We start from the raw sequence: 12,120 nt of genomic DNA on the forward strand, positions 1-12,120 counted from the left end.
GATACTTGAAATAATACAAAAAGTTGATGAAAAAATTTGTTTGTAAAGAAAGTAATGTGAGAGTTTTGAAGTTACTTAAAACCCAACAACCATTTTAAAAAGGGAAAATGAGTTAGCTTAATTTTATTTCAAGAAAGTAGAAAATAAAAGAACATGCTAATTTATTATATATCTAAGTTATGAATAAAACCATAGTACAAATTCAGTTAATTCAGTGCAATACATTTAAAGTCACCAAAAACCATGTGTATGCCTTCCAAACAATATTTTGACTTATAAAGGTCTTCCGCTTTAGCATATTTTACACTTAATGAGCTACGCTCTTTCTTGCAATTAAATATTATTATTAATAATATTGGGTATCGTATTTAACCAGAATTTCATTCTTCTGGTTTCGTAACTTTTAGATGCAGTGAGGTTATTGGAGTTCAGCTGAAGATAGAACTGGTTGTTAGGGTCAAACTGAGGCCACTCAGGGAGTCCAGGTTGGCTTGGTTTTCTAAAAAAAAAAGTTGGATTTATGACGGTTATTGCATGGTATGGAATTTACATCCGATCTGGAGATAGCTATACAAACAACACGTTCACAGTCTCCATCTATTTAAAATACTAGTCTACATGATTTATTGATAAACATTTACCCTGTTTTGGCAAAATTGACCCATAGATCCTTCATTACGTAGGACAGCTGAAATTCCTCTGGTGTTACCGGTATGTTCCGATAATGAAGGTCTTCTATACCGAAGAGAAATACAAGTTCGGAGGCATGACCAGCCCCTCTGTACCATGGGGGTCGAGGGGCACCATAAGGCAACGGTGTCTTATTTGTAAACACGTATTGGTACGTACTTTGATACGCTTTGCCACCAGAGTGAGCGAAGAGAGACGTAAATGTCGGAGAAATGAAGAACATATCTGTGTACATTTGAAGTACCTGACGACTTTGTTCATCCGGGTCATTGTCTACTTTGTACTCCTTGCAAATAGCTTCAGAGACCTTTGAGTTATGGTCAAAGTAGGTTCCAACAAGTGCAGGAATGAACTTCTCGCAGAAAAAATCCTGGGGTATTCCAGCAGTGATATTTATGTGATACTTCTCTTGTTCCTGTGGCGTCATCCCTAAATATAAAGAACCCTCCATGTTGCAATTGCCAATTATCATATCCAGAGATTTGAAAAATGCTAGCTCATCTGATAAATCATTGGCTAACACCTTGGATGGAAAATCGTTGAACAATTCTCCGTCGATTACTGGAGCAAACGGTATTTCAGTCGTCAATGATGACAGAAAATAAATACCGACTTTATCTAAAACGTTTAGAATTTCCTCAGCAGATTTTGATCTGATACAAAAGAGGACAGCTTTAAAATTTCTTGTAAGTGGGTCATACACACAACCAAGAGCATCACCCAGTGTAATGGATGTGATTTTAGCATGCACAGACAGGGAAAAGAAGGAGTCTGACACCCCGCTTTCTGCAATAACGCGATGAAATAATCTCTTATTGCTAGGAATCAACGAAAGAAGGGAAACACTAAAGCCTCCAGCCGATTCACCAAATATTGTCACTGATGAAGGATCGCCCGAATAGTCTTCAATGTTTTCTTGCACCCATTTGAGAGCCAATATTTGGTCCCAGAGACCATAGTTACCCCTAGCAATGGTTTCATTGTAAGATAGAAAACCAAATACTCCAAGACGGTAGTTAATGGTGACAACCACTACGTCACCCCGGGCCGCTAGCATGGTCCCATTATACAAAGTTCCCGATCCATAGATGTACGCACCACCATGGATCCATACCATCACACTCCTTTTGACACCAGAAGAGACGTTATTTGGAACATAAATATTCAACTGTAAGCAGTCTTCTGATAATTCGTGTAAGATTGATTGATTAAACGGATCTGGAGGTTGAATGCAAGCCTTTCCCAATTTTGTTGCATTTAGAGTTCCGTTCCATTTTCCAAATGGTTCCGGTTTTGCAAACCGAAGGTCACCAATAGGGGGTTTGGCGTAAGGTATGTTAAGGAAGCTGAACACATTGGTTGATCCGTTGTTGACCGTTTTACGAATACCCATTACATCACCGAGTTTTGTTTTTAACGTGTACGGTTGTTCACTAGATACAGGTTCGCTGCACATCATAGAAATAACAACACACAACGTTATTTGAATTTCTCGCTGCAAAAAAGCGAAAAAAATATGGTGATTATGTTAAGAGTTATTCTGTCTTAAAAAAAATTAAAGTGGTCCTAGTTATTATAAATCTTGAAGTATATTCCATACTCACATTCATGGTTTCCACTTGATTACTAATTGTAACGTTACAAAACTGTCGACAGTGTTGTTAACATATTTCATGCGCACTGGACGTTTGCGGGTTCATATCAAAGTAAATACATTTATTGACACACATATGTTGGCTCTGAAGTCATAGTTATTGACCTAAATTTTGATTGATTGAAAAAGAAAAATAATTTCATTTTGTAGAGAGCCAGCAAACAAGTTAGAAATTTAACCTTTATATTTTATTTTATAATAAATACGGTTATTGTTAAAATCATGGCTATGTTATGATTTTCGGATGCGGCTTTCGATTGGATTACACAATGACATAGCTCGAATAAACAACGTACAGTGTACGTAAATAGTCGTCGGATCTGATAGACTTGTGATTCGGTCACTTGAATATCTAGGTGTTTCCGCTAGGTACATGTACTAGTGACACCACCGAAGTGGCATACTTATTCTAATATTCACGACGTAGCTTATTGTTTATCCGCCTAGAATCAACTCAATTTAATATACACATTTGATTATGCAATCATATCATGATAAATGGTATTTCCCCACAGAAACGCTGTTGTCTGTTGAAACGCATATTCGTTTTTGTTGAAGAACACAACCTCATGATTCCTGTACGTAATGGAAAGAGATTTTAATTTTTAGATTTTTAGGGAAGATGAATAGTTGGGTACTTTTCTACACACATGGTACGACGAACACAGATAACCCTATCTTAAATGAAAATAACAGCAGATAAGATAACCCCATTTTGAAATCCCTAATACAAACCTAATATTCTATATCTCGACAAAACATATTTTAGTTAGACCAATTATTAATCAAACAAATAAGTTAACGCTAATAGATTATCGTAAAACGAAAATGTTAAAAGCAACAGAAAAATATGCATTCATTTAATGGCTTAAACAAGCTATGCAGAAGATGATCAATGCAAAAAATAACATACGTTAGAGACTTCTCTTCAAAGCTTGGTAAAAGTTCACACCTCTATGAACCTCAAAACAGCCAATATCAGTGTTTTAAAGACAATCTAGTGAAAATAATCTTTAATCAAAATATCACAAAATATGCAACCCTGCTGTCATCATTTTAAGTTTTAAAGAGAAACACGCTTAATGAAGCTGATGATATATTTCAATTAACATTTTAATGAAATACGAACAAATCAACACATACAACTAGATCATTTTAAGCCATTTAATGTTTCAAATGAAACAATAGAATGTAATATACATAATTATATTGCATGATAAAACTGTTATTCATGACAATTCTGCTCTTTGGACATCGCCTTCAGACGTTGTTAGAACTTCATATTTGTCAAATTCAATCCGCTCCCAGAATTTACATATATGCTAGTGATACAATAACGCTCACAAGCATCGTCGCTAACGCAATGGATCGTGTGTCGGCTGCATTAGTTGTTGAGACTGGCTTTTGCGTCGTTCCAGGCCTTTGCGTTGTCTTAGACTGGGACGTGACAACTCTGCTGCTTATTGGTTTCTTAGAATTTGATGTCACAATAGAATTGTCAGTTGTTATAGCAACGGTTGTCTGTGGTTTAACTGTGGGTCTGGAACCCCGCGATGTCTTCTGGGGAGTTGTCATACCGGTAGGCTTAGGGGGTGTACCCGCCGCTACCACAATTGTGGAACATAGGCAAGCGGCCAAAAACAACTTGATAAATGCTGACATCTTCCTAGAATAACGGCATTAGAATAACTTTCATCAATTGCATGGTTCGTTTTTATTTTTTAAAGAATTATTTTCAACTTCTTTGATAATAGATATGAATCAGAATATTTATACATTTTACTTCAGTGTGATTTCTATAATATCGATATTAATTATTTTCGTATATTTTTTTTGTATTGTGATGATAAATAATATTACAACAATGAATTATAAAAGTTTGGTTATTATGTATCTTACCTTGAAAAGAAGCTTACAACTGTACCGCCCCGAAAAGAAATAATCTTGATACGCCTATTTCATTACAAGGTTTAAATTTGCTCATTACTTATCAGGTTATCTCGGATTTTTATCTTTATCGCGGAACACATCTATTTAACCACCGCGTTGCAATTTCACAATACTGTACCATATTTGATATAATATAAAATAATATTAATCAAGTAATATTCCTTTTATAAATGTAGATATATGTGTTATGTTACTAGCATTCATAGCACTGACATTTGCAAATCGTTTACCATATATACATTCAATTCGTTTATATATAATTAATGAATTCGAATGGCTATATCATTGCTTTCCTCATACTTAATAATTTGGTTTTTATTTTGATATCGTACATTGTGTTTTCGAAAAAGATTACATTTTCAATCTTGCTAAGCATAAATTATGGTATACTACTTTTATTCTTCATGTTTTATCTGTAAATCAAGACGAGGCTTTCTTTTCTTTTGAAATTAATAATTGAAATGAATAATATTATGATATCATGAAACGTACTTGCAAATTCCTTTATGGGTCGAAAATATTTACAGACACATATTGCTTTATTGAATAAATCATAGAAGAAAATTTCTATACAAAATAAATCAAAGTATTATTTCTTAATAATTAAGTTAATGGAGTGAATGAATATATAATACAGAGAAGGATAGAAGGATACCTTATGGGTTAAACGCATGAATAAGTGAAGGATGTAGGTAGGGATGGAACGAAATTTTATTCCATATTTACTATAGCCATACTGAGTTTCCAACTCAAGATAATTTCTACAAACGTTAATTTACAGCATATACAAACAGCAATTCCATGAAGGCCAAGGAATATACAGTTAGATGGTAACACCGCAGAAATGTAGTTGTATGAACAAAGAATAATATTCATTTTCTCCATTTTACTTTGGTATATATGCAAGACAACATATTCTAGTTTGCATTCACTCTATGCATGAATTTTAATAAACATACGCGTTTATATCTAGATTTTTTATGGTATACAAAAAATAGCATAGCAGATAAACAAGAAGAGAGTATTTGTTTGATTTAATAGTTAACAGTCACAGAGCATAGAAGAAATTTATGATTCTGTATTTTTGCTTTCAAAGGGTGACAGAACGAAAAATAAGTCCTAATATTATTATCACAATTCACCAGGGTCGTGGGAATGATTCACAGATTTGGAGGCCCTCGGTATTTCTCTGTACCAGAACTGGTGCGCTCTTTTGGCGGGAGAAATTTGAACTGTAATGTCTGAACCAAAGTCATTGTAAAGTTGATGATCTACATTGTAGAGTGGCCAAGTTGGTACAGATTTGTCATCTCCACTATTCACATTTCTGGAATAAAGAAAAATGCTTTCATTGTATCAACTATGTAACTGGCTAGGTTATATGTTGTCGATATTTTATAAAAGGAATTTCCAGCTAAAATTATCATAAAAGCCGCTTTTGAGTACACTAATATACCGGTATAACTAAATTAATTTTGTGGCGTTGAAACTGAAGTAAAATTGTCCCTATATACTTGTAATTTTTTTCCACTAATAAATTTAAAACTTTGTGGTCTTTGAACCGCAGCAAAAAGTGATCAACTACAGTTTTGCAGCTCTGCGTTCAAGTTAACGAAGCCAAAAGTCTATAGTATGTTAAAATTGCAATGTGTTCAACAATGAGAACAATAAGTTGACGCCAATTGACTTGTTGCATTACCCATGTCGTGCAAAGTTGGCCCAGTAGGTCATCAACATTCTAGAAAACTCCAGGTCTTTGGGATCTATGTTTGAATATTGTTGTATCCCAAATAAATAAAATAGTTCATCTGCGTGTACACTTTTTGTGAACCATGATGGTGAGGGTGGTCCGATATGAACAGGGTTGATGCGTGAATGCATGTAGACGAACGTGCTTGCCATTCCATTTCTGTCTGAATGGAGATTGGCGAGTTCAATCACTGGGGCCGTCAGGAAAAACTCCCCGTGAGCCTCAGTCGTTCTTACACTTTGTGACTGGAGACCTTCCGACGGATCAACACTGTATTCGTCGCATATCATCTCAGCTAATTTTTGATTATTTTGGAAGTGATCTTTTACCAGCCCAGGAGCAACCAAGTTACACATAACATCTTTTGATAACCCTTCGGAAATGTTGTATTCATAACGAGCTTGTAATTTGGGATCGCTTAGTTGTATAAAAAGAAGTGACCCTTCGCCTGAAGTTGCTCCAGTCAGAAGATCTAGAGATCGAAAGAAATAATGGTGATTAGGATACGCGTCTGAAAGCAATTTGGTTGGTTGGTCGGGAAAGAGCTCCCCGTCCACAACTGGACCGAATCCCAAAACAAATCTAACTTCATCGGAAGAAGCATAAATCGTTTCTACGACATGCTGTAGTGTCTCTGCTGGAATCCCTCTCATACAGTCCAGAAGTACTTGTTTGTCAGTTTGAGCAGTTGTACATCCAGCACTTGTTCCAACTAACTCTGAAAGAAAGTGAGAGTTTTCTGCCATCAGACATGGACTGTTGGATGTTCCACTTTGTGATATTACTCTTTTGAACAAGCCTTTATTGGAAGGTATCAGAGACAAAAGACTAGTGCTCATTCCACCGGCAGATTCCCCAAATATTGTGATGGAATTGGGATCTCCTCCAAAAGAGGCAATGTGGTCATTGATCCATTGTAGGGCGAGTATTTGATCGTATATACCGTAATTTCCACGTGCGACCAGGTTATTCAAAGTAAAAAACCCAAAAAGTCCAAGTCTATAATTTAGGGTAACTACCACAACGTTGCCGACTGACGCTAAATTAGAGGCATTATAAAACATTCCTTGTCCGTAAAGAAAGGCCCCGCCGTGAATCCAAACCATAACCGGAAGGCTTCCATTTGGAGAGGCATCACTGGGAACATAGATATTCAAAAACAGACAATCCTCCGATAAATCTTTGTTTGGAACATCAACAAAGAATGCTGACTGACCTTGCATACACGAAGGTCCAAAGTCTCTGCCTTCTAGTGTTCCGTTCCAGCTTCCAAAGGGTTGGGGCTTTTGAAATCTTAAATGTCCAACCGGTGGAAGTGCGTAAGGAATTTTACGGAATTGATCGACATGTGTGTCAGTGGTTCTTGGTACTAAGGTTCGTACTCCTGTTATGTCTCCTAAAGAGGTTGTCCTTGTCACCTCTAATTGTCCTTGACATTTCCTAAGAAGGGTGCATGATACTACAAATGCGATCAATAGATGGAAATGCAAAAATGGTTTGCCTCTCATTCTGAAAAAAATATAAATATGAAATATATTGATTTATAAGAATATGATAAAAAAAATGATAAATAATATTGACCGATTTATGATATACACAAGTATGGTATGCTCTAATTTTACAATCTGCTAAATCATGCCCTTAAACCATATTGAATTAAATGCATCTTTTTATAAATAACTAAGATAATTTATATCAATTCTCTTTTATTTGATTTTATTATCATCATCATCATCATCATCTCTCTCTCTCTCTCTCTCTCTCTCTCTCTCTCTCTCTCTCTCTCTCTCTCTCTCTCTCTCTCTCTCTCTCTTCCCCTTTGTATCCTCGAACCAGTTTATCAGACGTTTCATAATGAAGGTTCATTCCATATTTGTTTACTGTCTGACTTTATCTAACACCATTGCTCTTCTTACATGATTATTTAGCACACGATAACATGCCCCCACATTAGTTGAATTGCATTTAGACGTAAGGTAAACGTGCATATTTAATGTCTAATAATATATAATTACACAAAGATTCAATTGTACCCGATCTAGACTTCTGAAAACTTGTAAGTAATTCAGAGGAATAATTTTACAGAGAGCGATGTCATTTTTCTTACCTTTTTAGTTTGTTATCTGTTTCGCTTTGTCAGGTCAACCCGGGTATAACGATTAACGTATAACGTGCTCTTTACAAGCATTTGTACACACGTGTACAAAGGTTACACGTTTTGTTTAAATAATGAGATTTTCCTCTTTCATCACGATCAATGTTTAGATATACCATAGTATTTATAGGTAAAACAGTAACGCCTTTTCCTTACTGTAACTTTCTACATGTTGATGTTTATCATAAATTTATTAACATTCGCATTGGTTGCAGGCCTTTTTTCATTTACTGGTAATTAGTTTGTTGAATTATTTGTGCAAGCAAGTCTTTGTTTTTCTAATCAAATCTGAATCCCCAATGATGTAATGGAAATTTTCACATTATGATGTACTTCTTATTAATTAGAAAATGAATTTTACTATGTCTTTTTTTGTTTCAACTGTTTAACAGTTCAGTGCAATGGGATAAAGCGCCAAAAATGATATACTTAATCATGAGTTCGAAACCAATATTAAAAAAAAAAGTGCACCATGTGATTTGGATGTATTTTTATCCAGTTTAGTGGGGATTAACTATGTTGAACCTAAATCATACTGTTCCTTCATAATAACCGTAGACAAGCAGTATGAATGGACTATTTGTGATTTTAAGACATATTATTTAAACTGAAGACTAAAGAACAGTTTAATATTTGGGGGAAATGTGACGTATTTGTTGTCATAAAAATTAAAAGTATAACCATTTACTAATGAAATGACAGGATTGTTCTTGTTTACCTTTAGAGGTATGTCAGAAAAGAAATACATATCACATTTATAGAATAAAATTAAAAAAAAAAAATAAGAACCCCAAACAGAAACTTCAAACCTAACCGATGATCTTTCTAAACGATTGCAACACCATTCCAATCAAAAACTTGTCTCACGGTGACTCGAAACACTAGTTTTTAGCTATATAACTTGTTTGCAGCCAAAACGGCATTTTCAAACTTCTTTTAATAAAGTAGGATGCAAGTATTTTTCGCTTTAACAAGATGTACTTCGTTACGGCAGAATAAAATAGAACTTCAAATACAATGTATGATAGATTGTCTATTACCAAGCAATTTAAGTCATACGACATTCTTATTTAGATACAGCAGTTTGAAAGCATTAAACACAGACACAAACCAACGCACGCACGCACGCACGCACGCACGCACACACACTTATTTCTTTTTAAGACTAATTTTTTTTATTAATATTATGAATGATATCCTTTTCATGATCAATGTAAGAATGGATTTCTAACTTTATAAATTCAGATATTAACAATTTATATGAGAATTTAATAATTCAGATTGATAAAATTATACGAATCAAGATACTAATAATCTATTTTGGTTTTAAGCAGTTTGTTTTCATTATATTAAAGCGTGTTGAACTAGAATTAGTAAAATAAACAACAAACTCTCAGATGCGTGTAAAGTGTTAAAATAAGAATCTTAAAAATACGTGAGAGTAAATAAATGGTGGATAACTCCAATTCGCTTATTCTTAAAAATTATGACTGGGCAACTATCTATCCATCCATCCATCCATCCATCAATCCCCCCCCCCCAAAAAAAAAAAAACCCCACCCCACCCTCCCTCTCCCTTAAAAAAACAAAACGACAAATTATTGACACAAATTATATTTCTGAAAACCTCGTATGTATAGTATAATACAATTCAAATTAAATCAATGGTGTCTTTATGAAACGATCATAAAGTTCTCAATAAGAACAATCAATATCACCATAATTTTTACGCAAATAATGTTTTTTGAAAACATAACATACAAAAATATAACGAGAATAAAAGTATTAAAAAAAATGCTAACATATCATATATATTCAAGTGCAAGCGTCCTTAATCAGCTGTGAACTGTTGTATTCCTCTAAGGTGACGACATCATCTGCAAATGAAAAAAAGAGAAAACTATAAAAAGGAAAAAAAAGAAGAGAAAACTATTAAACATTTCCAGGATTGCATTTATGATGTTTTCTGCAATAATTTGAATGTTCAGGTCTTAGTTAAACTTTTCATATCTTTGTTAAAATGCATGAACTCAGAGTTAGGTTAAAGAGTAAAACAAATTCAACCTTTCATTGATAGTTTAGTTAAACAATTTTAATGGTATCGAATGATATTTTCTTTTTTCAAGGGTAATCATAATTTTGACTTTTTTGTATTTATGTATATGTATATAAAGGAATTTATGTAATCCAAATACTTATAGTCTTATGTATTATATTTTTACTATGTTACAATTAATTATTTATATTAATATAGTATGAGGATTAAAAGGGTCTTTTTCGGTTTTTATAATCATCCCGCTAAGAGCATTTTCAGGCTATTAGCCAGATCCTAAATATATCAAATTTGGCTCGAAATCGGTGTGCTTTGGAAGTTTTGGCAGGTGTTGCTCTATCACGTTTGGATTTTTAAAAACTACATTCAGAGAGATGGCATTTCAAAACAAACATTTATTACAAAACTTATTAAAAAAATATGGGATTTTTCTCCTCAATTTCTATAGATAGATCGAATAATTTGCTTTCAATAATAGCACGATGACAATGCAGTTGAGACTCCTATTTTCCACAAATCATTCCCTTCTTGATGATTTAACCCTATTTATTATATTTAGAGGATCAAACATATTCGTTTAAGAGACGTAAATATCATAATCATAAAATTATCAGCACGTTTTATATTTATCGCAATTTTTTCTAACTCAACAAATAATTACGAGTTATGGTATCAAGCATAATTATAGCTTCTATATGTTTGGTCGAATTATGAAGTTTTGTTGAACTTAAATAGTGGATAAAAGATATCGAAAGTCTAAATAGTTTATCATGTTTTTATTTGGAACCTGAACATAAAAGTTTTACATTTTAAGAAATGTTCGAGTTACCTTTGTTGATATCCATTTGTTCAAAAAACTCATCTAAGTCCATGAGCCCAGTAATATCAATCAATATTGACAACTCTGTTTCACTGATGCGCTGATCATCGTCAAGATCAAAGGATTGGAATTCACAGACATTCAGTTCGAACATCTATGCAAAAACAAAACCGGAAACTTAGATGTACTCTTAAAATTTGACCTTTTGATTTACCTGGGCAATCTAGTTTTGTTTAGATAACAGTTATACTTGTCTGCTTATTGCAGTCATACTACAAACCATGGTAAGAAATTTTTGTGACTGTATGCATTTACAGAACCATTAAATCAATAAGCGATAATCATACAAAAGTTTGAGTATATCAGGTTTTAATAATATTCTTACTTCATCGTCTGTTGATCTTTTCCCAACCGCAGCCCCCACGCCTTTTACAGCATCAACTGCAGTACGAACTTGAGCAATAGTTTTTACAGCATTTGCAGCTTCTTTTGGGATTCTTTTAATGACCCTACCCACTTTCCTAAAGAATTTCCTTAATCTTCTCCAGGCGTATACATCTTCCGTTAGCAGCAAAAAGGTCAATGAAAAAACCAAAAGGTACCGAAACTGCACCAAAAAATATGAATCAATCATATGAATACAGCAAACAAAAATTCACAGAAATGAAAGCAAATAAAAATTAACTTTTAAAAAGTCATCAATACTATCTTACCATATTAAGCAATGTCTACAAGGTACGTCGCAAGTAATAACTTGTCTACCAAAACAACAGACGAACTTCTTTTATACACACACACACCCTTGAAACTTTTGGATTTTACTTTTAATTTTCTGGAAACAATGTAAATATTTATACCTTTCAGTGGGAAGGACCTCCTGTGTTACCAAAGGTGAGGTATTTTGCGTTACAAACCAATAAAAAGAATGCACATATCAAAATTGGTGATTTACAATGTGACACTGACCCTCAATTTAACTGAGTTATTTTAATATTCATGATTTTTTTCAGCATCAGTTTAAGACAAAACGCTATTAATCACCTGCCAC

General features: G+C 33.8%; 3 protein-coding genes and 1 long non-coding RNA gene across 4 annotated transcripts; all 4 read right to left on the reverse strand.

The window, feature by feature from the left end:
* Positions 1-107: 107 nt before the first annotated feature.
* On the reverse strand, positions 108-2,449 carry LOC105336051 (cocaine esterase). The gene is made up of 3 exons (XM_011440223.4): positions 2,295-2,449; positions 642-2,185; positions 108-499 (listed from the first exon to the last, which is right to left on the reverse strand). The coding sequence occupies exons 1-3, from the start codon at positions 2,298-2,300 to the stop codon at positions 334-336; spliced, it is 1,716 nt and encodes a 571-aa protein (XP_011438525.3). The 5' UTR covers positions 2,301-2,449; the 3' UTR covers positions 108-333.
* A 1,039-nt stretch (positions 2,450-3,488) lies between these two features.
* LOC105336050 (uncharacterized) lies at positions 3,489-4,377 on the reverse strand. Its single transcript, XR_901386.4, has 2 exons — positions 4,244-4,377; positions 3,489-4,010 (listed from the first exon to the last, which is right to left on the reverse strand). It is a non-coding gene; the product is annotated as an uncharacterized lncRNA (long non-coding RNA).
* Positions 4,378-4,913: 536 nt separating this feature from the next.
* Positions 4,914-8,302, reverse strand: LOC105336049 (cocaine esterase). The gene is made up of 3 exons (XM_011440222.4): positions 8,152-8,302; positions 5,994-7,553; positions 4,914-5,621 (listed from the first exon to the last, which is right to left on the reverse strand). The coding sequence occupies exons 2-3, from the start codon at positions 7,550-7,552 to the stop codon at positions 5,426-5,428; spliced, it is 1,755 nt and encodes a 584-aa protein (XP_011438524.3). The 5' UTR covers position 7,553; positions 8,152-8,302; the 3' UTR covers positions 4,914-5,425.
* Positions 8,303-9,797: 1,495 nt separating this feature from the next.
* Positions 9,798-11,920, reverse strand: LOC105336048 (uncharacterized). The gene is made up of 4 exons (XM_011440221.4): positions 11,786-11,920; positions 11,458-11,679; positions 11,082-11,226; positions 9,798-10,076 (listed from the first exon to the last, which is right to left on the reverse strand). Exons 1-4 carry the CDS (start codon positions 11,786-11,788, stop codon positions 10,015-10,017), a joined length of 432 nt encoding a protein of 143 aa, XP_011438523.3. The 5' UTR covers positions 11,789-11,920; the 3' UTR covers positions 9,798-10,014.
* Positions 11,921-12,120: the final 200 nt, after the last annotated feature.

Source organism: Magallana gigas, chromosome 7 (assembly GCF_963853765.1).
Source record: "Magallana gigas chromosome 7, xbMagGiga1.1, whole genome shotgun sequence".
Classification (NCBI taxonomy): domain Eukaryota; kingdom Metazoa; phylum Mollusca; class Bivalvia; order Ostreida; family Ostreidae; genus Magallana; species Magallana gigas.